The 24,303-nt window shown below is 32.9% G+C and overlaps 1 protein-coding gene across 1 annotated transcript in view; it reads right to left on the bottom strand.

Annotated features, from left to right (window-relative positions):
- Window positions 1-5,063: 5,063 nt before the first annotated feature.
- LOC139518113 (receptor for retinol uptake stra6-like) overlaps window positions 5,064-24,303 on the bottom strand; it is a 32,739-nt gene continuing 13,499 nt past the window's right edge. Inside the window, exons 5-19 of the mRNA XM_071309782.1 lie at window positions 23,874-24,007; window positions 21,975-22,144; window positions 20,449-20,693; window positions 19,868-19,947; window positions 14,179-14,240; window positions 13,602-13,773; window positions 13,233-13,308; window positions 12,724-12,802; window positions 11,523-11,571; window positions 10,721-10,835; window positions 8,539-8,640; window positions 7,811-7,974; window positions 6,275-6,403; window positions 5,704-5,900; window positions 5,064-5,180 (exon numbers count right to left, since the gene is read on the bottom strand). Coding sequence (XP_071165883.1) covers window positions 5,106-5,180; window positions 5,704-5,900; window positions 6,275-6,403; window positions 7,811-7,974; window positions 8,539-8,640; window positions 10,721-10,835; window positions 11,523-11,571; window positions 12,724-12,802; window positions 13,233-13,308; window positions 13,602-13,773; window positions 14,179-14,240; window positions 19,868-19,947; window positions 20,449-20,693; window positions 21,975-22,144; window positions 23,874-24,007 — 1,849 coding nt within the window. The 3' untranslated portion in view covers window positions 5,064-5,105. The remainder of the gene's footprint in view (window positions 5,181-5,703; window positions 5,901-6,274; window positions 6,404-7,810; window positions 7,975-8,538; window positions 8,641-10,720; window positions 10,836-11,522; window positions 11,572-12,723; window positions 12,803-13,232; window positions 13,309-13,601; window positions 13,774-14,178; window positions 14,241-19,867; window positions 19,948-20,448; window positions 20,694-21,974; window positions 22,145-23,873; window positions 24,008-24,303) is intronic.

The following is a 24,303-nucleotide window of genomic DNA, read 5'->3' as shown; positions in this document are numbered from 1 at the left end:
ATAAAACATGTCTACGTCATTTAGTGTCTGGTGGATCCTAGCCATCCTAACCATATCTTCTTTCAATATTAGTTGTTATAGATATTATACGTCTTAAACAAATATATAAGCAATAATTGTATCTTGACTGTAACTGAAATGTTTTTTTAATTATTGTCATTTAAAAACAATTTTGATAGTTATCAAAGGTACCAGGCTTATAATTCAATACACCAGACGCGCGTTTTGTCTACACTAGACTCATCAGTGACGCTCAGATCAAATGTAACACAATTGTGTTTCATATCATTAATTATCAAGGAGTATTAATTAGGAAATTTATTAAAAAGGAATTAAACAATTCAATGACAATCATGTACGCTTTGGACACTTAATAACGATCTGTTCAAATATTATAGACATATAACCTGCAGCCAATAAATGACCATGTATACTGTGAAATAACATGTATCCTTCAGGGGTTAATTGCAGTTTGACAATTAACCACAGACAAGAATTATTCAACATCCAGACTAATACGTAACCGGCCATCAGCTATGGGCCGATGTTTATGGACACTAGACTATATAAGATCCAGCTTTGGACTTGGACGAGGAGGACAGCTTGGAACAAGAGATTGGTACCGGAGATTCCGCCACGGTCTCCCACCTCGTGGGTAGGCTGGAACATATGCGCTAAATATCCAAACGTTATTCATCAGGATTGAAACTATACGATCACGTGCCCGTGTGAGATATTGAACATTCGAACTATTCAACTTTAAAGACAGTTTGTGAACATTCGAACAATTGAACTTTAGAAACATTCTTGACTTTGTAATTACGTAATAAAATATATTTAATCATTATAACTGACTTCGTCACACAAAATATTGAGGGACTAGAACTTTACTGTTAAAAGAAATCATTCAATTCAATTTGTATTGATGAAGAACATCTGGAGACAATGTCTGTAAGTTCTGCTGTGTCGTTATTTGTTGTTTACTTAACATATAGTGGCAGCCAGGACAATCTCCGGTTATTTACCCCCAAAGTTTAATTATATATTAGTTTGTTAGATATTGACTTACCTTAACTGTTCTAGATTACGGTAAATGGTATCGTTTAAAACTAAATTAATGTTAAATTCGATTTGAATGAAGTTTCCAACAGGAAATTTTAACATTATTCATAAAGACATATTAGTAAGTAGAAATAGGAACAGATATTATACTTAAAATCAATCTAAACTGTTAATGCGGATTAAATTTTCGTAGTTTATAATGCATAATAACTTAAATACATGCTAGTGAAATAAAATGTTCTAGTTCTTGATCTTAAAATTAATAGTCCCTTTAATTCTAGTTACACAATGTTTATATATATATATTAAACAATAACAAATTTGGTTGACACATTCAACAATACCTACTGTTATCCTGATGATATTTTTGAGTTAAATAATCCAGTTTTCTAAATTTAGTACTGAAATTTACCCTAAAAAAATATTTTAAATAAATCTAACATAAACAACAGTTACTGTAGTTGTCCTTTTAGACAGTTAGACTTGGACATTTACATTAGAAAAGGTAAACTTCATACTAATTATTACGACAAAAGAGACGATTTTTATTCCCTCTTCTCAATGTTCCCTTTTTTAACTTTTAGACGGCGATGTTCCTTTGCCTCCTTCATACTGTGTTTATATAACCAAACTCGTTCGTTATGCCCTGGTGTGCAGTGATGTCATTTATTTTAACGAACGTAATCAAAGCACCACTGTCAGGGATTTCGATACCATAAATTATTGAAATTGTTTACTAAATTGCTTCATATATACTAATATTTGAATCGTAAATTTTGCAGTACCTACAGCAAACTTATCAAAACGGTATTTTTAATCCTAAACGTAACGGGAAGATTTTACTAAAAGCGCGGAAAAAACTATGTGATATGTGTAAATTCATTGAACCTTTAAACAAAATTATAAGAAAAATATTATCTTTTGAATATTGTTTACATTGGCACAGATATCGATTTTGTCATCATCAAAAAATTACATAACTAAATTTTTATTATTTTTGATTAAATATTTAAAAAATTACATATTACAACTAAAATAATGCTACCCAGCCAAATTACTGACTTATGAGACACTTTAAAAAATACCACATATATTATAAAACAATTCAAACATATGCACTAAAAATATCATTACATATTATACCTTCCACGAAAAATAATGTGACATAAAGTTTTTGCAATAAATGGTTGAATTGCATCATTGAATTGACATAACGAAAACATTTGTTTTGTAAACCAAGTTCATTTAAAATCTCACAAATGTCACCAGATTTCTTCATTTAATCATATCTTAAGGTAGCACAATACAAAGATTTTTCATCCCCAATCAGACATCATTAAACTGATGTAATTCCACTCATTCTTCTTTAAATTTTATAAATTTAAACCTTTAGGTAGCACAATACAAAGATTTTTCATCCCCAATCAGACATCTTTAAACTGATATAATTCCACTTATCATTCTTTAAATTTCATAAATGAGATACCAAAAGAAAGAAGAAGGATTAATCTTTCAAATTGTGATAATTTCATTATGACATAATTATTTGGCTATTTATTTTAGGTATTTTTGACATATACGTAGCTCTTCAACGGTTTCGGTATTTATACATCTTCGGATTTTAAATGTTTGACTTTGAGCGTTCATGACGTAGGTAAATCCAGTAAAACTCTTCGCACGCAAGAAATTATTAACGTGTTGTTTTCAATTTTTTCTTGTACTCCTCACCCGTTTTCTTCAAATTTGGGATAAAAAGACTTGATTGGCAATAAAATTTGAAAAATTATTTTCTCAAAACTTATTGTAAATGCACAATTTTTTCACAGATTAAAGTTTGATTATAACATTTTTGAAATTCATTGATATTTTCCACTAGTCTCTATTTTTTAGAAATTATTTAAGAACGAGATTCCAACAAGACCGAACGTCAGAAAATTGAAGTGAGGTCTAGCGAAATATTTGTCAACGGTTTAATTGCACCACATTACCAATACGATGCTTCTTTGCCCATTACGTCCTCACTACATCTTTACTACGACCTACCTATGCTTCTACTACGTATTCGTTTGGCCCCGTCTGCACTGCGAATGTTTTGAGCATGTTCTCGACTGGTCGTGAACCTCCACGATCATTTAGACTTGGCACGTCCTCACTACATCTTTACCTCGACCTACCTATGCTTCTACTACTTATTCTTTTGGCCCCGTCTGCACTGCGAATGTTTTGAGCATGTTCTCGGCTGGTCGTGAACCTCCACGATCATTTAGACTTGGCACGTCCTCACTACATCTTTACTACGACCTACATATGCTTCTACTACGTATTCTTTTGGCTCCGTCTGCACTGCGAATGTTTTGAGCATGTTCTCGGTGAACCTACACGATTATTCAGACTTGGCTTTCTACAATCTTTCAAGGATACTTATATGAGAGTAACTTCAAAAGGGAAACTACTAAGGAAGAAAGAACAGAAGTAAGTTGTATCCTTTAACTTTGATTTCTGCTATAATGATTCGAATATAACCTATCGCAATTGAGAAAAAGGATACAACAGATAGAGTTAAGTCTGACTCATATCTTGAATAACATCTAGAAATCGACAATTAGTTAAAAACAAAACTTGATGACAAAAGACATGATTTCAACTTCCCATTTGTGAATTTTCTTTTTTCCTGTAGCAACATTCCAGCAGGGCATGCATACGTAGTACACATCTCCCAGTTGATACGATATGCTAGGGCTTGTATTAAGATGATTTCCGTGATAGAGGATTGCTGCATACAATACAGCTTTAAAACTAGTTCAAGTAGTGAAATTTGAGTCATCCATTCGTATTTTTTACGGAAGTTATCAAGAGTTGGTTTACCGTTATAAAATATCCGTCTACGTGACTTACCGAATAAGACTTACATGTTGTCATTTTATACGTTGTCATTTGAATGTTATATTGCCATAAAAGCTGGAGGTTTGGCATTCCACAAAACCAGGTTCAAACTACCATTTTGTTTTCTTAAAATATCCTGTACCAAGCCAGGAAAATGGCCATTGTTATATTATAGTTCACTTCTGTGTGTGCTACATTTAAATGTTGTGTTTCTGTTGTGTCGTAGTTCTCCTCTTTTGTAACCCGGATTATTTTTCTCAATCGGTTTATGGATTTCTAACAGCGGTATACTACTTGCTTTTATTGATAACCAGGTTTGTAATAACATGATCATGACGAACAACAAGACGGATGCCACAAGAGGAGCAGGATATGCCTACCCGTCCGAAGCACCTTAGATCAACCCAAGTTTTCAATGGGATTCGTGTTGCTCAGTCTTTAGTTTTTTATGTTTAGTTTTGTGTACATACTATTTTTAGCCAAAGCGATGTCTCTTTGTTTTTTTTACATATGAATATGCATGTCCCTTTGGTATCTTTCGCCCTTCTTTTTATAATGTCAGTTTCAGAAAGTGTTTGCTTGTATCAGACAGACTTTTTACTAAGCACGATTCATCACTCCCTAAGTAAAGGTTCATGTGTCTACATTGACCATTCTTGTGTATGAAACCACTCCCTAAGTAAAGGTTCATGTGTCTACATTGACCATTCTTGTGTATGAAACAAAGCAATATCCAAAACGGAAAGTCAAATAGCAAAATCAAAAGTTCAAACACATCGAACGAATGGATAACAACTGTCATATTCCTGATTTGGTACAGGCATTTTACAGGCGTGTAATTTTTCGGTATTCCAAAGTTCAGTCGTCTAATTTTTCGGTAGTTCAATGTTCAGTCGTGTAATGTTTCGGTAATACAATGTTCGGTAATGTACTTTTTCGGTATTAATGTAAGCGTGTAATTTTTCGGTATTCCAAAGTTCAATCGTGTGATCGTTCGTTATTTTAATGTCCAGTCGTGTAACTTTTCGTTATTCCAATGTTCAGTCCTGTGATTTGTCGTTTAAACGATAGTTCGACTTTTTGTGAGCCTTATGCAATTGTGATACTTTTTCTATCCCTTATATACATTTTTCTGTTTATTTTAATATGTTCACTAAATGTTATACAAGTTTCAGTAAAATGGCTGCTGATAAAAAGCATTTATCTGGGTTCAAACTTTCATTTCCTGGAATTGTCTGCAAATAAAGTAAATAAAATAGATAAATGTCTATATGTTCAATACAAAGGTACACGTACTTAGACAAATATTTTGAAAGTTGAAGTAGTGACATAAACATATATTCTATATGGCGGCATTTTTTCCTATTTATTTTTTATTCAAAATTGTTAAACATATAACCCCTTATTTGAATGATTTTGTTTTTACATTGTGTCATATATCAAATGTAGTCGTTTAGTGTATGTATTCATTTGCGTTAACATGTCTTTTGATTGAGTTATAGCTATATCAATTGATATTTTATAGTGCGTCTTCTTTATATTGTAATGTTATACTATTTTTTCAGATAAGGGCGAAGGTTGGTACATAGTAAAAAGTTTAAACCCGCTGCATTTGTTTCCACCTGTCCTAAGTCAAGAATCTGATGTTCAGTAGTTGTCTTTTGTTGATGTGGTTCATAAGTGTTTTTCGTTTTTCATTCAGATTTTTACATTTTTACATTTTCACTATAATTTCAAAACAATTATTTTAATACATACCACTGACACAGAAGGTTTGTCTTTGACTTCATTTTTTGACGTAACAATACCAGCTTTACTAGGTCGAAGGTTAGATAAATACTGTTTTCTCATTATGCGTAGTTGAGGATTATAATGCAACATACATGAAAGCTGCCATCTACGGATGGCTAATCTATGAGGGTGACCTTTCATGTTGTATTTGACGTCATAAAGTTCTACAATACAAATTTAAGAATTGACAAATAAGTCATAATGGTTTATTTATCGATGTTGTTGTTATCATTTTTATTGCAGTTTTAACCCTTAAATTTTCTGTTGACATACAGTAGCATATTTTTCTGGTCATAACTGGATACTATTTGTAAGAGCATATTTCTTTGTTTATAACTGGAACCTACTAGAATTTGTTTGAGTATGTTGTCTGTTCATACCTGGACACTATTTTATTGTAGCATTTTGTTTTGTTCTTACCTGGACACTATTCGTTTCAGCATGTTTTTCTGTTCAAACCAAGACACTTTTTGTTTTACATACATCAGAACAATTGTTAAACATATGTTATATATGCATATAAATAGTACAGACTTACCATTTTCAATCCCTTTCTTGTTTTTAGTGTCACTATCTGTCTTCCTTTTCAACAGAGACAGAAACGTTAGCACTATAGGATTGAAATGAGCGTTCTCCATATGCATGAATCCAACATAGGCATCAAATCCTGACAATAAAGTGCATAATTATTCTAATAACCAATGTACAGATTTCTTTGTACGACAAAAGTTATTCAAATTATTATAATATGCACGACTTAAATCTTGTATCGTTATCGTATTTGCTATTAACAGTTTCTCTCTTTCCCATTTAGTTTAAAAAAATCTCTATTATAAATGGGAAATAAAATCGTCTTTCAAGGCAGTAACTCCTATGAGGCGTCAATGTGCTTTATTTACTTTTATTTGTAGAGCGGGTCCTACTGATCATTAGTGTATACAGTTTCTCTTTATCGATTAAAGTTTTAAAGATAATTGTCAAACTTGAACTGAATTTTAATGTGCGTATTGTTATGTGTTTACTTTTCTGCATTGGCTAGATGTATAGGGGGAGGGTTCACAAACATGTTTAACCCCGCCGCATATTTGCGCCTGTACCAAGTCAGAAGCCTCTGGCCTTTGTTTGTCTTTTATTATTTTAACTTTTAGTTTCTTGTGTACAATTTGGAGTTTAGTATGGCGTTCATTATCACTGAACTAGTATATATTTGTTTAGGGGCCAGCTGAAGGACGCCTCCGGGTGCGGGAATTTCTCGTTGCATTGACGACCTGTTGGTGACCTTCTGCTGTTGTCTGCTCTATGGTCGGGTTGTTGTCTTTTCGATACATTCTCCATTTCCATTCTCAATTTTATTGAAAAGTATTGTCATTTCAGGGCAATAACTCATATAAGAAGTCTTCGTGACAGTTGTGTAAAAATGGACGATATGTAGATAATTCAGAACATTTCTACCTGGTTATATATTCTTTTTCTTTGATGGTTTATAACTTCCTTTGTATTATGTTTTATTTCTATCATTGATGGATATGAGCGATACCAAGCGGAATGATCAGACATATTTGTTTAAACTAGATACTCCTTATACGATTATGACTGAGTGTCGTTCAATTCGGCCCAGTAATTTCATAGGAAGCGATTTCTATAAAAGGTGATAGGAGACAACGGACGACAAAATACAGAGAAGGTGATGCAGGACGTACATCAAACAGACAACAACTCAGCAATAGATCGGCGCCTTAACTTTGGCACGCTTTAAAATAAAAATGTATTCATGGCTTTAACCGAGACTAGATATGTAATCAACTCCAAACTTCCTAAAATGTGACAAAATGAATTAATCAAAACCATGAAGTTACGATAAAAGATAACTCTTGACAAGGAAAAGGTAGAAGAAAACATAGCGTAAAATGATCAGATATTTATACTATATAAAACACAAATACTTCTTTTCGATTTTTCACATACTTAAACAACCTTGGTTTACATACACACTTTGCTTGAGACATTTAAATATATCTGTTAATTTTTTTACAGGGAGAAGATTCAACTCCATATACATGTATCATATTTTTACCTGGATCCATAAGTTGGAACCTTCGCGGTAGTGTACTATGATCAAGGCGTCCCAGGAATAACGCACCAATCACAATCGCTTTGATTATCCGAAGGAGACATGACACTACCCCCAAAAAGGTGTTGTAGAAGAAAACAAAATAGGTTAAAAAGAAAAATCCTCGTCTGAAATAGAAGTGAGTTCGAATTGGTCTTTATTTCAGAATTTTATTTTAATAGCAAATAAACGCTTAGTCCTTTGTGCTATTATTATCAATTATTTCGTTTATAGAGCATTAGAAGCTAAAAGAAATGCATATTGAATGACAAAATTAAATCAATAAAATTGGATAATCATTCAGATACTTAAGAACCAATATTGATGGTATTTGATTTTTTTTGTTGATCATTATTGCAAACCTATGTTACCTGTGACGTTGTGAACATTTATTTTTATCATCACATTTGTAGGTTTAATTTTAGTTGCACTATTTATTTAATTTTTACTCTCCAAACTAAAATCTGCATGCCGTGAAACCAATGTATCATAGTCTTCAATAATGAAGTATATAAACACAGCCAAAAGAGTTTAAAAAAAGATACCCCGTTGTATCGATATTGTAAACCAATCTTACTTATTCGAAAGAACAACATCTTTTTAAATAAATTTGACTTAACTTTACACAATTCCACGCATTGTATGTACATTTATATCATCCTTTACCTATAAACATGTACATCATTCATTACCTATTATCTATCGCCAGAAGGTTTCCTCTTTCCTGTAAAAACACAAACTTTGCCAGGAGTATCTGGATCAAGTTTAATGCTAAAGCTGTTATTGGTGCTGGCCTAACAATAGAAATATGATGATATTACATTGTCAAGGAAGAAGTTTTCGTCTGGATAAATCAAATTGAGGAATTTGGTAGCATATTTTTATCAGTCGGTGTTAAATACATTTAAGAGGCTGTCCAAGTAAATATCAGGCAAATCCTATGATATGGGTGGCACAACATAATTTTTTACCCACTTAATTTTTGGTTCCAATGCAATGTTTATATCATACAAAGGAGATATATGTCAATGATATTTTTGAATCAACAGTGGATGGCTCAGAAAATGATTTTAAAGTTCACTAACAACGCAACAAAACTGTGTACAAAATGAAGAGTTATCTCCCCTTTTCAATGAATTTTCAGTGCATTCTATGTATTCTTTCTCTCTTTGTTGCAGTTAATAGAAAAACAAAATTTAACTGTCATGTGCCATCCACTGCCTGGTTTTTCCATAGACACCCTCTTAAATGTATCGACACTGGGGCGATTAAGAGGTTGATATATGATACGGAAGATTGCCGTTACTTTATTTAACGTACAACATTCATCAGATGTTTTAATTTGCTGCGCTGGTGTCTCATTTATATAAACCCAAATCCTCGTCTGATAATTGTGTATGTTCGTGATCCTAGTAATTTTAATACCAGCATATGTTCTTTTAGATTGATTTCATTATTAAAAACAACTCCTTGACACGATATTATCTATTGTTTTCCATTCGTTTTGTTGGTTTATTTAGTCGAGCGTTTAGTATTTTCACGTTCCATGGACGTCCTTTCTTTTCGATCTAACTTGGAAACTATTTTACCTTTTTATACTGAAATAAATGTTCATAAATTACTTAAATGATTTAATGTTCAATTCCTATACATTTATTGCCTCATATTTGGTACTAACATGTGAGAGATTTCGTTCTCTTACTGATTTGGTTCCAGCACCGTTGATGTACAAGTTGCAGACAAAACATACATACCGCACGCATTGTATCTAATTTTATCATAATACCAGGGGATATTTTTGAATATTTTATTGGCACTATAGAGGTAAATGATTTTGTAATCAGATTTTTATCTTATACGTTCTGTAAATTTTGTAATTCACATGATCAAGTATATAAGGGGAGGGCTAGGTTCTAAAAAGATATATTTAAACCCGTTAAAAGTAAAATAACAAAAATAAAGAACTCTAAAACAATTCAAAGCAGAATGTCCATTATCAAATGGCAAAATCAAAAGCTCAAACACGTCAAACAAGGGGTAAACAAAGGATATATTTCTCACTTACGGAGGCCTATAATGATTTACATCCACTTCATTTTTGAACTTTGATGGGAAGTTGTCTCATTGGCAACCATACCACATTTTCTTATAATTATTAAAGTACAGTGATAACTGTTCGTGTTTTTAGGGTTTCTTTTTCGTGGAATACATCTTGGAAAATAGGTATTTCGCTTCCTTTGAGAGAAAAACAAGCCTATTGACTTTCTTTTATCGTTGTATTTTTGAATTCATCGTAAAGAGATCTACAAAATATAGGAAAATAAAAATTATCTCATAAGGGTCCGTAGTGGGGTAGCTAAAAAAATAATCAAATCCAAATGAATTTAGGACCTGTCATAGTTTATCAATTTTGAAGAGTCTCATTTCTTAATTAAGCAGTTTGCTAGTAAGCACACACATAGTGTTTGGTGATTTGGATTGTTACACAATGTTGACTGCTGTATTTTTGACATTTTTACCTATTATGTCTGTTTGTTTTGTTCACACATCGTTGTAAATATGATGACATTTGATGCGACTGTCATACAAGTGAGAGGTTTAGCTAGCTATACAACCAGGTTTAGCCCACCATTTTCTACATGAGAAAATACCTGTACCAAGTCAGGAAGATGCCAGGTTTTTATCATTTTTTTTATTTGTTTGAGCTTTTGATTTTGTCATTTAATTAGGGACTTTTCGTTTTGAATTTTCCTCGGAGTTCAGCGTTTTTGTGATACAAATATTCATAGTCAACTTAATAGACGAAACGAGCGTCTGGCGTATATACTAAATTTAGTCCTGGTATCTATGATGAGTTTATTTGCACAATCTTACCATAACTGTTTTATAAGATTAGTTATAAAATCTGCAGCTCCAATTCTGTATAAATTAATTATTAAGGCGATAACGTTGAAAATCAGAAAGAATATTGACCACTGTATAAGATATCCTACAATAAAAAACAAGAAAGAATATTGACCATTGTATAAGATATCCTACAATAGAAAACAAGAAAGAATATTGACCACTGTATAAGATCTATTAAACAACATAACACAAAAAAGAATATTGACTATTGCATAAGATATCCAACAAAATAATTCAAAGGGACGAAAATAATTAGCTATGATTACATTTCAAAATTTATTTATCAACATTGTAAGTCTTCATGTGACACTTTGAACTCAAGAGTCTTAAAGAATTACACAGTGGTGAAAAGTTTGGTTATCGTGGGGGTCAATTCGAACAATTCAGTCTATTATTGTAACCTATATTTCGTATCATTCTTGAATCATCGTAAAACAAAGATAATGTGTTGTTTAATCTTTAATTTTCTATGTTGTGTTTTGTGTACTATTGTTTGTTAATTTGTCTTTTTCCTTTTTTTAGCCATGGTGTTGTCAGTTTGTTTTCGATTTGTGAGTTTGTGTCTCTTTCTGGTATCTCTCATCCCTTTTAGATGTATAATGCAGTAGGACATCACAATGTAATAATGCAATGGTTGTCTACTTGGTGTTTGTTCATTTTCCTCCTTTCCGCATATAAGTTATTCTTTGTAAATACTAATTTGACCCCATCTTATTTTTTAACTTTTGCTGATAAAATAAAGAAGGTATTTCATTTTTGATGTACTTACCCCACAATATATACCCAACTTGATATCCTGTGTACCTCATTGTTCCAACCTACAATATTTCAAGTGCAAAAACAGTAAGGAAATTCAAGTTATTTCACATTAGTTTTAATACGAATATGAAACATTTCATAATGTATTATTTTTTCTTATACTAGTAACTTGAAATGTTTATTCATAAAGAATTTATAAAGAAAATATATTCAACGGATACCAGGCGAAAACGAAAGTAAACCGCTACAATAGAAATGAGGCCTATAATCAATGTTTCTTACTTTATTGTCTAAATGATTGTAATGACTCGTTTATAATATAGTTTAATAGAGAGCGGGCAAGCTACATCCATAAGTCTTATTCAAACTAAATTATTTTTTTGTAATACTAATACTTTTATTTTGTTTGCCAATATAAGTATTTGAATGTCGAATGTCGAATTTCGAAAAGATATTGTCAAAGATACAGAAAAACTTAAAAATCGTATTCCGCCCTAAACATACATGTTGACTTTGATGGAGAGTTGTCTCATTGGCACTCATACTCATACCACATCTTCTTATATCTATCAAGTAAAGGTATTCGTACGTAACAGAGCTTGTTAACATATTCACATAATAAATGTAATTATGACCAATTATTCTAAGTCTTATTGATAAAATGTTCTGTGCCGAAATCTTTTTAAACGCAGTAGGTTTTCCTAATATTTTGTATCTGGTGCAAGAAAATTGGTACCGTTAATTCTATTATAAATGACTATGAATCATTGCATTAACTGAAATTTTACCAAATTTGACGGTTAATGAACTCAGTGGTAAAAATGCATTCGTTACATTGTATCAGTAATCGCAATCTCTTCTAGTATACATAGAAGGAACAACTTGAGATGTCGACATACTAGTGTATGCTGAACTCCATATGTCAATAGTATATCTTAGTATACCTGTACGCTGAACTCCATATGTCAATAGTATATCTTAGTATACCTGTATGCTGAACTCCATATGTCAATAGTAGTCGACATACTAGTATACCTGTATGCTGAACTCCATATGTCAATAGTAGTCGACATACTAGTATACCTGTATGCTGAACTCCATATGTCAATAGTATATCTTTGTAAAAGAGTTAAAATAGTAATACGTGCAAATCCCTCAATTCCTATAAAAGAGGGACATTGTTTTCATTTCTATAGCTACTTATATTTTACCATTATACTTGGGTTACTTTTCTCTGATCGTGGAGGTATGTGTATTTTGGATCCTTTATATAATCCAATAAGATTCTTCCTAAAGAGAACAACATACTATTTCAATTAATTTTTTAAGGAAAAAAAGTAAAACCTTGCTTTACAAAAAGAATGTATAACATTGAAAAAAATTTCAATTTGACAGATATGTGTAATGAAAATATTTCAAAGATTTTCCTTTGAATTTTTTTCTCTCAAATTTCATCACAGTAAACAAATGTTTCAAGTTAAACATTCCAATTGCAACATATATAGGGAGATAATTTTTCAAACCTCTTGTTCTCTCGTAAAAATAATCCAAACTTACTAGAATATTTCAATTGCTTTTGACACACATTCTCCACATTTCTAAATCTGTTTGGAGCTCATTCTATTTATCTAATCGTTAGACACAACACGGTATTAAACAAACCAGCAATTAAGCGAAAAGACAGAAAACTGTATCCATTAATAGAAGTTAAATCCTTTACCTGTAGGAAGATATCATGTGGAAAATTATCATACAAGACAGTAATACTTCAATGACACAGGCACAAATGAAACATACTGAAAAACAAAACCAAAAAACAGTTAAACTCAGCTAAAAACTTATATGAAGATTATTCAAATAATAATTGAATTTGTTTTAATAGATATCAATTGTAAACTACTGATAACTTACAGTCGATTCCATTAACCATTATAAAAAAATAAATTCAGTAAATAAAAAGATAATTAAAACTATAAAACTTAGCTTGCTTTTACAAATAAACACTACATACAGCAACCAAATGAATATGAACTGCGCTAAGTTATGAAAGTATGGAAATAAGATTTATTTAAAAATGACATTGACGTACTTTTCATAGAGTCAACAGAATAGTATACAATATACAGTAGAGTTCTTGCTGATTCTATATCTGGCGTGTCATAAATACTGGGGTACCATCCTATATACTCCATAATGGCTGCTAGGTACAACAACAAATAATCAAACAGGGGCACCAGAAAAAAGAGAAACTCTGCAGATATCTACAATGCATGTGTATTGTTTAGTATGGGGATATCTTCAATAAATATGTATTAAACAGTTTGATGATAAATTATCTTCAATACTTGTTTATTGTTCAGAATGATGATATCTACCGTAAATGTTTATTGTTCTATAATACTTGTGAAGTATATGTTTTCAGAGGTCACCATACCATACCGTATGTTCTTTTTTTTTTTATGAAAACATATTTTCGGGATATAAAAGAAATTATACTTAGACATCAATTGTTAAATTGCATCAACAGATATTCCAAATTTTCAATTGAGATTTTATAAAAAAAAAAAAGTAAAACTCCGAAATACTGAATTTAAAGATTCTTTCAATATTTTTAAATTGATCCATTTTTTAATTATTCTCTCTCCCTTATATACAATGTTACGTACCTTATAAATAAGAATAAAGCATACAAAATAAACGGATAAAATTCTTGCAGAGTATTTGAATTCTGAAAAAAAAAATTATCGAATATTATCCAATTATTCTTCAAAAAACAAATGTCGCTCCCCAATATTTTGACTAATATATGTTCTTTCATTGATATATGATTGACATTATTTGATATATATATATATATATATATATATATATATAAAAGTCTATAAAAAGGACCAACCAGCAAATTTACTATGTACCGGATCGTCTAGAATAGGCGATACTATGCAGATAAGGAAAAAATTATATCAGTCTAAAGATTTGCACAACGGTACTGATATTTATAGATTATCGTTGATCATCTCAACGAGATTGATTTTCTCGCTTGAGCCGGGACGGCGAAAGCGAGAAAGGCAATCGAGTTGAGATGACCAATGATAATCTGTTTATCGCTATTTTACCTATGACGACGTTGTCAATTTCATGTCAATTTCGTTAGCAACGCCACGTGCCTGCTTAGTTTCTAGCAATAATTTTCCATCTCAAGCCGAGTAGCATGATATGAAAAATATCACAAAAAAAGATCAAAGGAAAAATGAACAAAATAGCGATAAAAGGTGTTATTAAACGAAAATGTTGTTATAAAATCGTGTTGACAAATATTTCGGCTCAACAAATGGCCTTCTTCTTGTGTCACAAATTTTAACAATACTGATACATAATGTATAAGGTGTGAAAATAGATCAGGTGATAATACAGGTAAGTTTTGGTCGATTGATTTTAATCCTGAATATCATAATTTAAACAAAACACTATAAATCAATATACGTGACTGTGTATATTAACAATAAAAATAAGTGAAAACAAAACTTTTAGTATTTCTTATTGATGCCGTTTGGGTGATGTACATTAAGTTCCTTTATCCAAAAGCTTTCCCGAACCTGTCGCTGTGCATCACTCCAGTGAATGTTCTGTTCAATCACTAGAATTTTCATGCGGTTAAAGTCATCAAGTTTGTGATCTGACTGTCTGAAGTGCTGAGAGACTGGAAGAAGTGGCTTCTTAGATATATCACTCCTATGGCCATTGAGGCGTTTGTGGAAAGGCTGCTTTGATTCACCAACATATTGGAGGCCACAAACCGAACATTCTAGTATGTGAATAACATTCATACTTTTGCAGGTAACATTGCAAAATATCTTATAGTTATTTTCGGTTGCCTTACTGTGAAATGTTGACGAATGCTGCATCTGTAAACAGCATTTGCAGCGTTTTTCTCCACACGAACGACATTCTCCAGAAGTACTTCTATTATCAGACACTTCAGCCCGCACTAGTAGGTTCCGTAGACTACTAGGTTGCCTAAAAGCTATCATTGGAGGCTCCGCTCTCTGAAAGCTTTTTTTGATATTTCTGTGTTTGTAGCCCCTTTTCTTCAAGCGAGTTTCAAGTTTACGCAGTTGTCTTTTAGTTGTTTCTGTGTTGGAGCATATTCGCTTGACTCTAAGTGCCTGACTGTATGGAATGCTCTTGGTAAGATGAGCAGGATGACAACTTTTAGGGGACAAATATTGATGAGTGTCAGTAGGCTTAGAATATAAATCTGTAGATATGATGCCCTCTGTGAGCGAACTTGAAGTATCGAGGAAGGCGATTTTGGATTTAGACTTCTCATGAGTAAATTTGATACTTGGATGTATGTTGTTGGCATGAGTGATAAAAGTGTCTAAATCCTCGTCGCTTTTATTCCATTTCATATCCACATCATCTATAAATCTAAACCAGGAAAGCGGTTTTTCGATGGAAGTTTCAAGGAGTTGTTTCTCTAATTTGCCCATAAATATGTTGGCATATGACGAAGCCATTTTGGTGCCCATGGCAGTTCCATTTACTTGCAAATAATGATCTCCATCAAAAGTGAAGTTGTTTTTCTTAAGTACCAGCGTGAGCATTTTGACCAGGCATTCAGCAGGTGGATATTTCACTGGTCTGGAATTCCAAACTTCTTTGCATGCATCGATGCCATCTGCATGTGGAATATTAGTGTAGAGGGAGGTAACATCCATGGAAACAAGAGTCGTGTCGGAGGGGAGTGGGTTTAAGGCCTGCATTTTTCTAAGATAATCGGTTGTATCTTTGATGTGAGATGGTAAGTCTTCAACATGTTGACGAAGATGGAAGTCAACAAATTCCGATATTTTTTCCGTCGGATGACCGTTCGCTGAAACTATAGGTCTTCCTGGGTTATTGGCCTTATGAATTTTAGGTAATAGATAAAATCTCCCCGGTTTTGGGTTTTCTGGTTTCAAATATTCAAGAGTTTTGTCATCGATGAAACCATCGGCATGCATTTCTACCAAACTATTAGTAATATCTCTGCTAAAAGATGTAGTAGGATCAGAGTCTAGTTTTTGGTAGAACCTTGCATCGCTAAGTTGTCGTTCAGCCTCTTGAATATAGGCAGTTTTATCCATGACAACCACTGCACTGCCCTTGTCTGCAGGTTTAATAACGATATTGTTGTTAGATCGTAAGTTTTTCAGTGCAGTCCGTTCTTCATTGGTAAGATTGTCAAAAGGTTTATTGTTATTTTTAGTGTTTTTAATAATGTCCGACTTAAAGTTATCAATAAAAGATTCCAAGGTAGCATTTTTGCTCGGTCTAGGGATCCAAGAACTCTTTTTAATAAATTTGTAGTTGTTCTCTTCTTCTGAAATTTCTGAGTCCCCATCCGCGCTTATTATGTTATCCTCCTTCGACGCGAAATATTCCTTAATACGTAGACTTCTGGCAAAATTGTCAAGGTCTTCCGACAATTTGGTGTCATTGACAGGAGCAGGTAGAGGACAGAAGTTAAGTCCTCTAGAGAGAAGAGATTTTTCCGAGTCCGTTAATTGGTGTTGAGAAAGATTGACCACAATGTTGGAGGGTGAATCAGTCTTTTGAGGTCTACGTTTAAAGCGTCTAATTCGTTTAGTCTTTCTCTCTGATGGTAAGGAAGGGTGTGTGTATTCTATGCCATCCCTGCAGAATTTTCGTTTTTGTCTTTCACTTAAGTTGTTGGATTGTATAGTAGTTATATCCTTGAGACGAGTGTTGATAGCATCACAATTGTCAGATGTTAGATCTCTTTTGCAGCTATTCAAAATGGTGTTAAACTCGCCAGTGAGAGTTTTGAGATGTCCTTCGCAGTGTTGTTTGAGGAGGACCACTAACCGCTTTGAACAATGGAAGAGGGTTTGGTCCCATCTGCGAAGTAGTGTTTTGGATAAAGAGCCAGGTGCTTGTGGCTTGATCTTGATTTGTAGTCCGTTAGGAATACGTTCATTAAACTCGTAGTTAATCAAATTAGATAAATGGTGTTCAGTTCTAATTTGTTTTTGTTTAATAGCTCTAAGTTCTTTAAAATAATCATTGATGTTCATGATATAAGAGCTAAAAACTTAAATTTGCTGGGATTATGTGAGTAACATGATACAGGTCATTCAGGGGGAAAATAATATAAAAGTCTATAAAAAGGACCAACCAGCAAATTTACTATGTACCGGATCGTCTAGAATAGGCGATACTATGCAGATAAGGAAAAAATTATATCAGTCTAAAGATTTGCACAACGGTACTGATATAAGGTGTTATTAAACGAAAATGTTGTTATAAAATCGTGTTGACAAATATTTCGGCTCAGCATTGGAAATCAGTTGAAAAGAATTCCAAACTGTCCAAGATTTTCCCTGAGCCTCCAATGATAGCTTTTAGGCAACCTAGTAGTCTACGGAACCTACTAGTGCGGGCTGAAGTGTCTGATAATAGAAGTACTTCTGGAGAATGTCGTTCGTGTGGAGAAAAACGCTGCAAATGCTGTTTACAGATGCAGCATTCGTCAACATTTCACAGTAAGGCAACCGAAAATAACTATAAGATATTTTGCAATGTTACCTGCAAAAGTATGAATGTTATTTACATACTAGAATGTTCGGTTTGTGGCCTCCAATATGTTGGTGAATCAAAGCAGCCTTTCCACAAACGCCTCAATGGCCATAGGAGTGATATATCTAAGAAGCCACTTCTTCCAGTCTCTCAGCACTTCAGACAGTCAGATCACAAACTTGATGACTTTAACCGCATGAAAATTCTAGTGATTGAACAGAACATTCACTGGAGTGATGCACAGCGACAGGTTCGGGAAAGCTTTTGGATAAAGGAACTTAATGTACATCACCCAAACGGCATCAATAAGAAATACTAAAAGTTTTGTTTTCACTTATTTTTATTGTTAATATACACAGTCACGTATATTGATTTATAGTGTTTTGTTTAAATTATGATATTCAGGATTAAAATCAATCGACCAAAACTTACCTGTATTATCACCTGATCTATTTTCACACCTTATACATTATGTATCAGTATTGTTAAAACTTGTGACACAAGAAGAAGGCCATTTGTTGAGCCGAAATATTTGTCAACACGATTTTATAACAACATTTTCGTTTAATAACACCTTATATCAGTACCGTTGTGCAAATCTTTAGACTGATATATATATATATATATATATATATATATATATATATATAAGTACGTCTGAGTCAGTGACAACCCTACAACAGATGTATCCATCGGATCGCCATCAATGATGGTGATACATGGCTGTGTACATAATGTATATACAACTCGTCTAAACATCAACCCAACAATGTTAGATCTGTAAATTTGCTTTCGCATGGATACATCTGTTGTAGGGTTGTCACTGACTCAAACGTACTTATAAATATAATTATTTTCTGTGACTGTATCTTACATTAATTTGTAGGATCCTTTACTATAGATAATTTAGCTGATCTGTAACAATAACATCTTCATGCCTTATATATCATGTACTGCAGTACGCCGCTAGATTAAAACTGACGTGGAAAGGTAACACACGGCCAGCGAAAGCTCTTTTTTTAGAGAGCCCAGTGGTCGTGTGGTCTAGCGGGACGGCTGCAGTGCAGGCGATTTGGTTTCACGATATCACAGTAGCATGGGTTCTAATCCCGGCGAGGGAAGAACTAAAAATTTGCGAAAGCAAATTTACAGATCTAACATTGTTGGGTTGATGTTTAGACGAGTTGTATATACATTATGTACACAGCCATGTATCACAATCATGGATGGCGATCCGATGGATACATCTGTTGTAGGGTTGTCACTGACTCAGACGTACTTATAAATATAATTATTTTCTGTGACTGTATCTTACATTAATTTGTAGGATCCTTTACTATAGATAATTTAGCTGATCTGTAACAATAACATCTTCATGCCTTATATATCATGTACTGCAGTACGCCGCTAGATTAAAACTGACGTGGAAAGGTAACACACGGCCAGCGAAAGCTCTTTTTTTAGAGAGCCCAGGTGGTCGTGTGGTCTAGCGGGACGGCTGCAGTGCAGGCGATTTGGTGTCACGATATCACAGTAGCATAATTTGCGAAAGCAAATTTACAGATCTAACATTGTTGGGTTGATGTTTAGACGAGTTGTATATATATATATATATATATATATATAAATTCAACAGACTTTGACTGATTCGAGATAGGACAAGACAGGACAAGACATTGCTTTTAATTTGATGTATTTAAATTCAATAGACTTTGACGGATTGAATGTTTACCTAAATGTAATTATAAAACTCACATTTTCAAGCTTGCTTACCCGGATTATTTCTGTATATCCATGGCTTCAGGAGATCTTCACAGCAAATTAACATCTTCCCTCTGCAGCCATCAATAACTCTTAAACAAAATGTTCTCTATATACTAGTTATTAAATCAGTTTTCTTGATTGTAATAATCTTTTGTTGGGATTTCTCCCTGCCGTTGACTATATATCAACTTATAGCAATAACAAGGACAAGTGTTTCGTGAAAAGCATTGCTTTTGTATTGCTTTAATATTTAAATTGATAGTCTCTGTTAGATTTATTAACAACTGATCTAGATTAAGACGATTGGACAACCATACATGTATACTGACTATGTAATTTGGCAGTCTACCTTAAAGCTTGCTTCGTTGGATTTGCTGTCTCATTTGTGTTCAATCCCATGTCTTTTTCATTAATGCCACAATTTTAGATAGTGTATCTATTTTTATAGCATAAGACATTTCTGTTATATACCATATTGGTACCGATTCTTTACCCAGCGTGACTAATTAAATATGTCAATAAATTGTTTCCTATACTCAAATCGATCATGTGTAATAATAAAGACATACTCGACACAAACAAGAACTTACTTATCTTCTTCAACAGTTTCAACAGGTGGATCTAATATTTTACGAATATGTCTTCCTTGAAATGAACATCGAATTTTCTCCAATTCATCTTTCATAGGTCCAACTGTATTTTCTCTGGGATTTATCATTGGTATGTGAGGGAACAATTTCACAGAAATTAAAAATCGAACAGGCATTGCGATTGCTAAATATGATATTGCAAGAAGTTTAGGCCAGTCTCTTAACACAACCAAAACCTGGTCCAACTGAAAAAGCGATAATTTTTTAAATTAAATTAAAATTATCATGAGACCGATAATTGTAGTTTTTTGTCACTGTGTAATAAGCATTTAGGCCATTTGATTATATACAACCACAACCGTCGTCTCTTGTTAGTTGCCCATCCCTAGAACTTGATGTCATGCAACTATCATCGATCATCTGATGTCTAGTCAGATACCGTCAAATTGGTAGGTCCCACTTGTCATTTAGTCAGTTTAGTGTGTAAATCTATGACGTATGTTTACCGTGACAGTTTAGGCTATTGGATCACAATTATTGTTACATTAACCTATTAATTTAAAAAATAAGGAGATGTAGTATGATATCCAATGAGACGAAGAGAAAAACACGTCTGTTTTAGTTTCTCACCAAATTTGTCAATAGAAGGGAACCATATCCTGTAATACAAGTGGGTGTTTTAACAAGTTATCAAATTAGGCTTAACCAACTTTTTTGTCGTAGAATGTCTGTGCCAAGTCATAAATATATCAGAAATATGATGGTTGTTTTTCAATATTTCTGTTGATTGATAGCGTTTGATCAAGTCCCTTTTTATGAACTTCACCTTTTTGAATTTGCATAAGAGTTTCGTATTATTACAAGGAATAAGATAAAAAATTCGCGTGTGGTAAACTGTCTTCCTTCAAACCTAACAATTAGTTTGCAACATGGTATGCATACAGTATTACATATTATAATCCCGAATTTTGGTGTGTTATTTGTTGCTGAACACAAAACCTATGGTACAGTGGTATATCAAAGTTAAATATAATCTTATGAATCATACAAACACAGCAGTGAAAAGTGATCGGACTGTCATACGCTTCTAACAGAGCGAGATCATGTGTGCAAACAGTAAGAATGTAATGCTTTGCGTAGATCACCTGTTATACAAATCCAATGTTACACCTAGATGCAAGGGTCATATCCAGGAATATCCTACTGCTATGAATATTAGATGCAATAATTAATATAGGAATAAAGTTGAGAAATAGACATAAAACAACGGTCAACAAAAAATTATAAAGTCTAATTTGAAAAGTTGTTGTTTGGCTTTATCAAATTGCATGGTTTATTTGTGCATGATTCGTTTTTTTTTTGTATACACTTTGCGACAAACTCACCATGCATTGTGTTTTATGCTATGCCGAATCAAAATAAGATTGCTATGTCTATTTCTATCACAAATTCATTTCATTTCATCATTGAACAAAACAGTTATAATTTCTTTCCGTTTGCTTTGAACAATACCACTTCATACTTACACTGTCTATTTTGGAAGCACATCCAAATGTATCATCATAAGCTTTATATGTAAACACCCAAACATGTAATGATCCAACGGCGTATCCAATCGGGGATTTCAAGGTTAATGCCGCAAATATTGGGAAATAGATGAACCCATAGCACACTACTGAGAATAATATCACAAAAACTAAAATACAAAAAAAAAAATGTTATACAATAATATTTTTTATGGATTAATTGTTTGACAATATTATAATTATACATTATCGTTCATCTTCTCAACGAGATTGATTTTCTCGCATGAGCCGATACGGCGAAAGCGAGAAAGGCAATCGAGTTAAGATGACCAATGATAATCTGTTTATTGCTATTTTAAGTATGACGACGTTGTTAACTTCATGATAACGGGCACGTGTGTCCTTATTTTCTAGAGATAACTTTCATATCATTCGACTTCGCTAAGAAAGAAAATTATCAGTCAGCAAGATCAAAGGAAAATTTCGTAAAAAGTAAAATCACTAAAAAACTGAACTCTGAGGAAAATTCAATCGAAAAGTCCCTAATCACATGGCAAAATCATATAACAAATCACATCAAACGAATGGACAACAACTGTTATATTCATGACTTGGTACAGGCATCGTAAAAGAGCGATAATAATTAATACACGAATGTTAATAAACATTAAACACAAAATATCAAATACCCGTGCACTTATTTTGAGTATACTATATGACAAAGGTTCCAACGACTAATACGCACACAAATACAAAAGTACACACATACGCTGCAGTTTTAAATGTCAACATACGGTCTTCAATAACTGGCATTTCCAACGCATTATTTTACTGGACTTGAAATAAAGTACACAACAGATACAGTTAAATCTTTCTCATATCGTAAGTTGCGTAAAAAAAATGACAAAAAAGGTCCATTGATAACCAATTTTAACGACAAAAGAGATGATTTCAGCTTTCAAATTGGGAACTTGTTTATTTGTTATGTATATTCCAACAACGCGACATTGACCTTTGAGTTTTGATATCCCTTTGGTGTCATCTATCTCTCAGTTTTGATATCCCTTTGGTATCACCTATCTCTCAGTTTTGATATCCCTTTGGTGTCATCTATCTCTCAGTTTTGATATCCCTTTGGTGTCATCTATCTCTCAGTTTTGATATCCCTTTGGTGTCATCTATCTCTCAGTTTTGATATCCCTTTGGTGTCATCTGTCTCTCAGTTTTGATATCCCTTTTGTGTCACCTATCTCCAGTTTTGATATCCCTTTGGTGTCATCTATCTCTCAGTTTTGATATCCCTTTGGTGTCATCTATATCTCAGTTTTGATATCCCTTTGGTGTCATCTATCTCTCAGTTTTGATATACCGTTGGTGTCATCTATCTCTCAGTTTTGATATCCCTTTGGTGTCATCTATCTCTCAGTTTTGATCAGTAACTAGTTACAAAGAATTACAGGCATACATTTGGTACACATAATTAAAGATCTGCCATCAATACCACATTCCCTCAAGGACAAAGACAGTTTTAAATATAACCACTTTCGATGTTTCTATCCTGATTGGTAGGGCGTTTTAAGAAAAAAATGGTTTGATCTTTTCGGTACCACGTATCCTAAATGAACATTGATATACCAGACGAGATATTAAAAAAACATCAAGTGCTAACAACATCGGCTTGATGTGGTGTTTCGTTTAGAATTTATACATACAGAGCCTCGTCCTAAATAAAAGCAACAGAAAATCATAAGAAATTTTCCCTTCAAACTCATGAAGGATAACTGTAATCCGAAATGTTTATTGAATAGAGATATATGTGTTTATGTACTCTTACCTTTTTTGTTTTATTTTTGTGTTGTATTATATATAAATGAAGATACATTGATTTATGAAACTTACATCGGACACCCAAATGTCCAGTAAAAGGGAATATATATCTACTGTTCAATATAACTTCATAGAACAGAAAGGAAATAGCACCAAATGCAGCGATAAAAGATATTCTGTTCTTCATTTCGTATATATCCATTGGGCTGAAATGGAAAAGAAATAAAATTTCACAGAACATAACAACAAGATGTAGCAGGACATTTTATTGAAGAAAAAGCATGATATATTAAAAATATTGGGTAAGATTTTTTTTTCCTTCAAAATAGTGCAAACATCTTTTGCAACGTTCGTTTTAACAGCAGATGTGTGTCTGAAGAAAACGTATTTCAATCGGGGAGCTCGTCCTTGTTTTTATAAAGATGCTGTTTACCGAGCCCTGAAATTTAGAAACGATCCGGGTAAACTAATCTATCTTCTGAAAAAAACTTCTTCATGAAGG

Source organism: Mytilus edulis, chromosome 3 (assembly GCF_963676685.1).
Source record: "Mytilus edulis chromosome 3, xbMytEdul2.2, whole genome shotgun sequence".
In the NCBI taxonomy this organism is placed as follows: domain Eukaryota; kingdom Metazoa; phylum Mollusca; class Bivalvia; order Mytilida; family Mytilidae; genus Mytilus; species Mytilus edulis.
The sequence above is the reverse complement of the archived record's forward strand: the minus strand, read 5'-3'. Positions and strand labels throughout refer to the sequence as shown.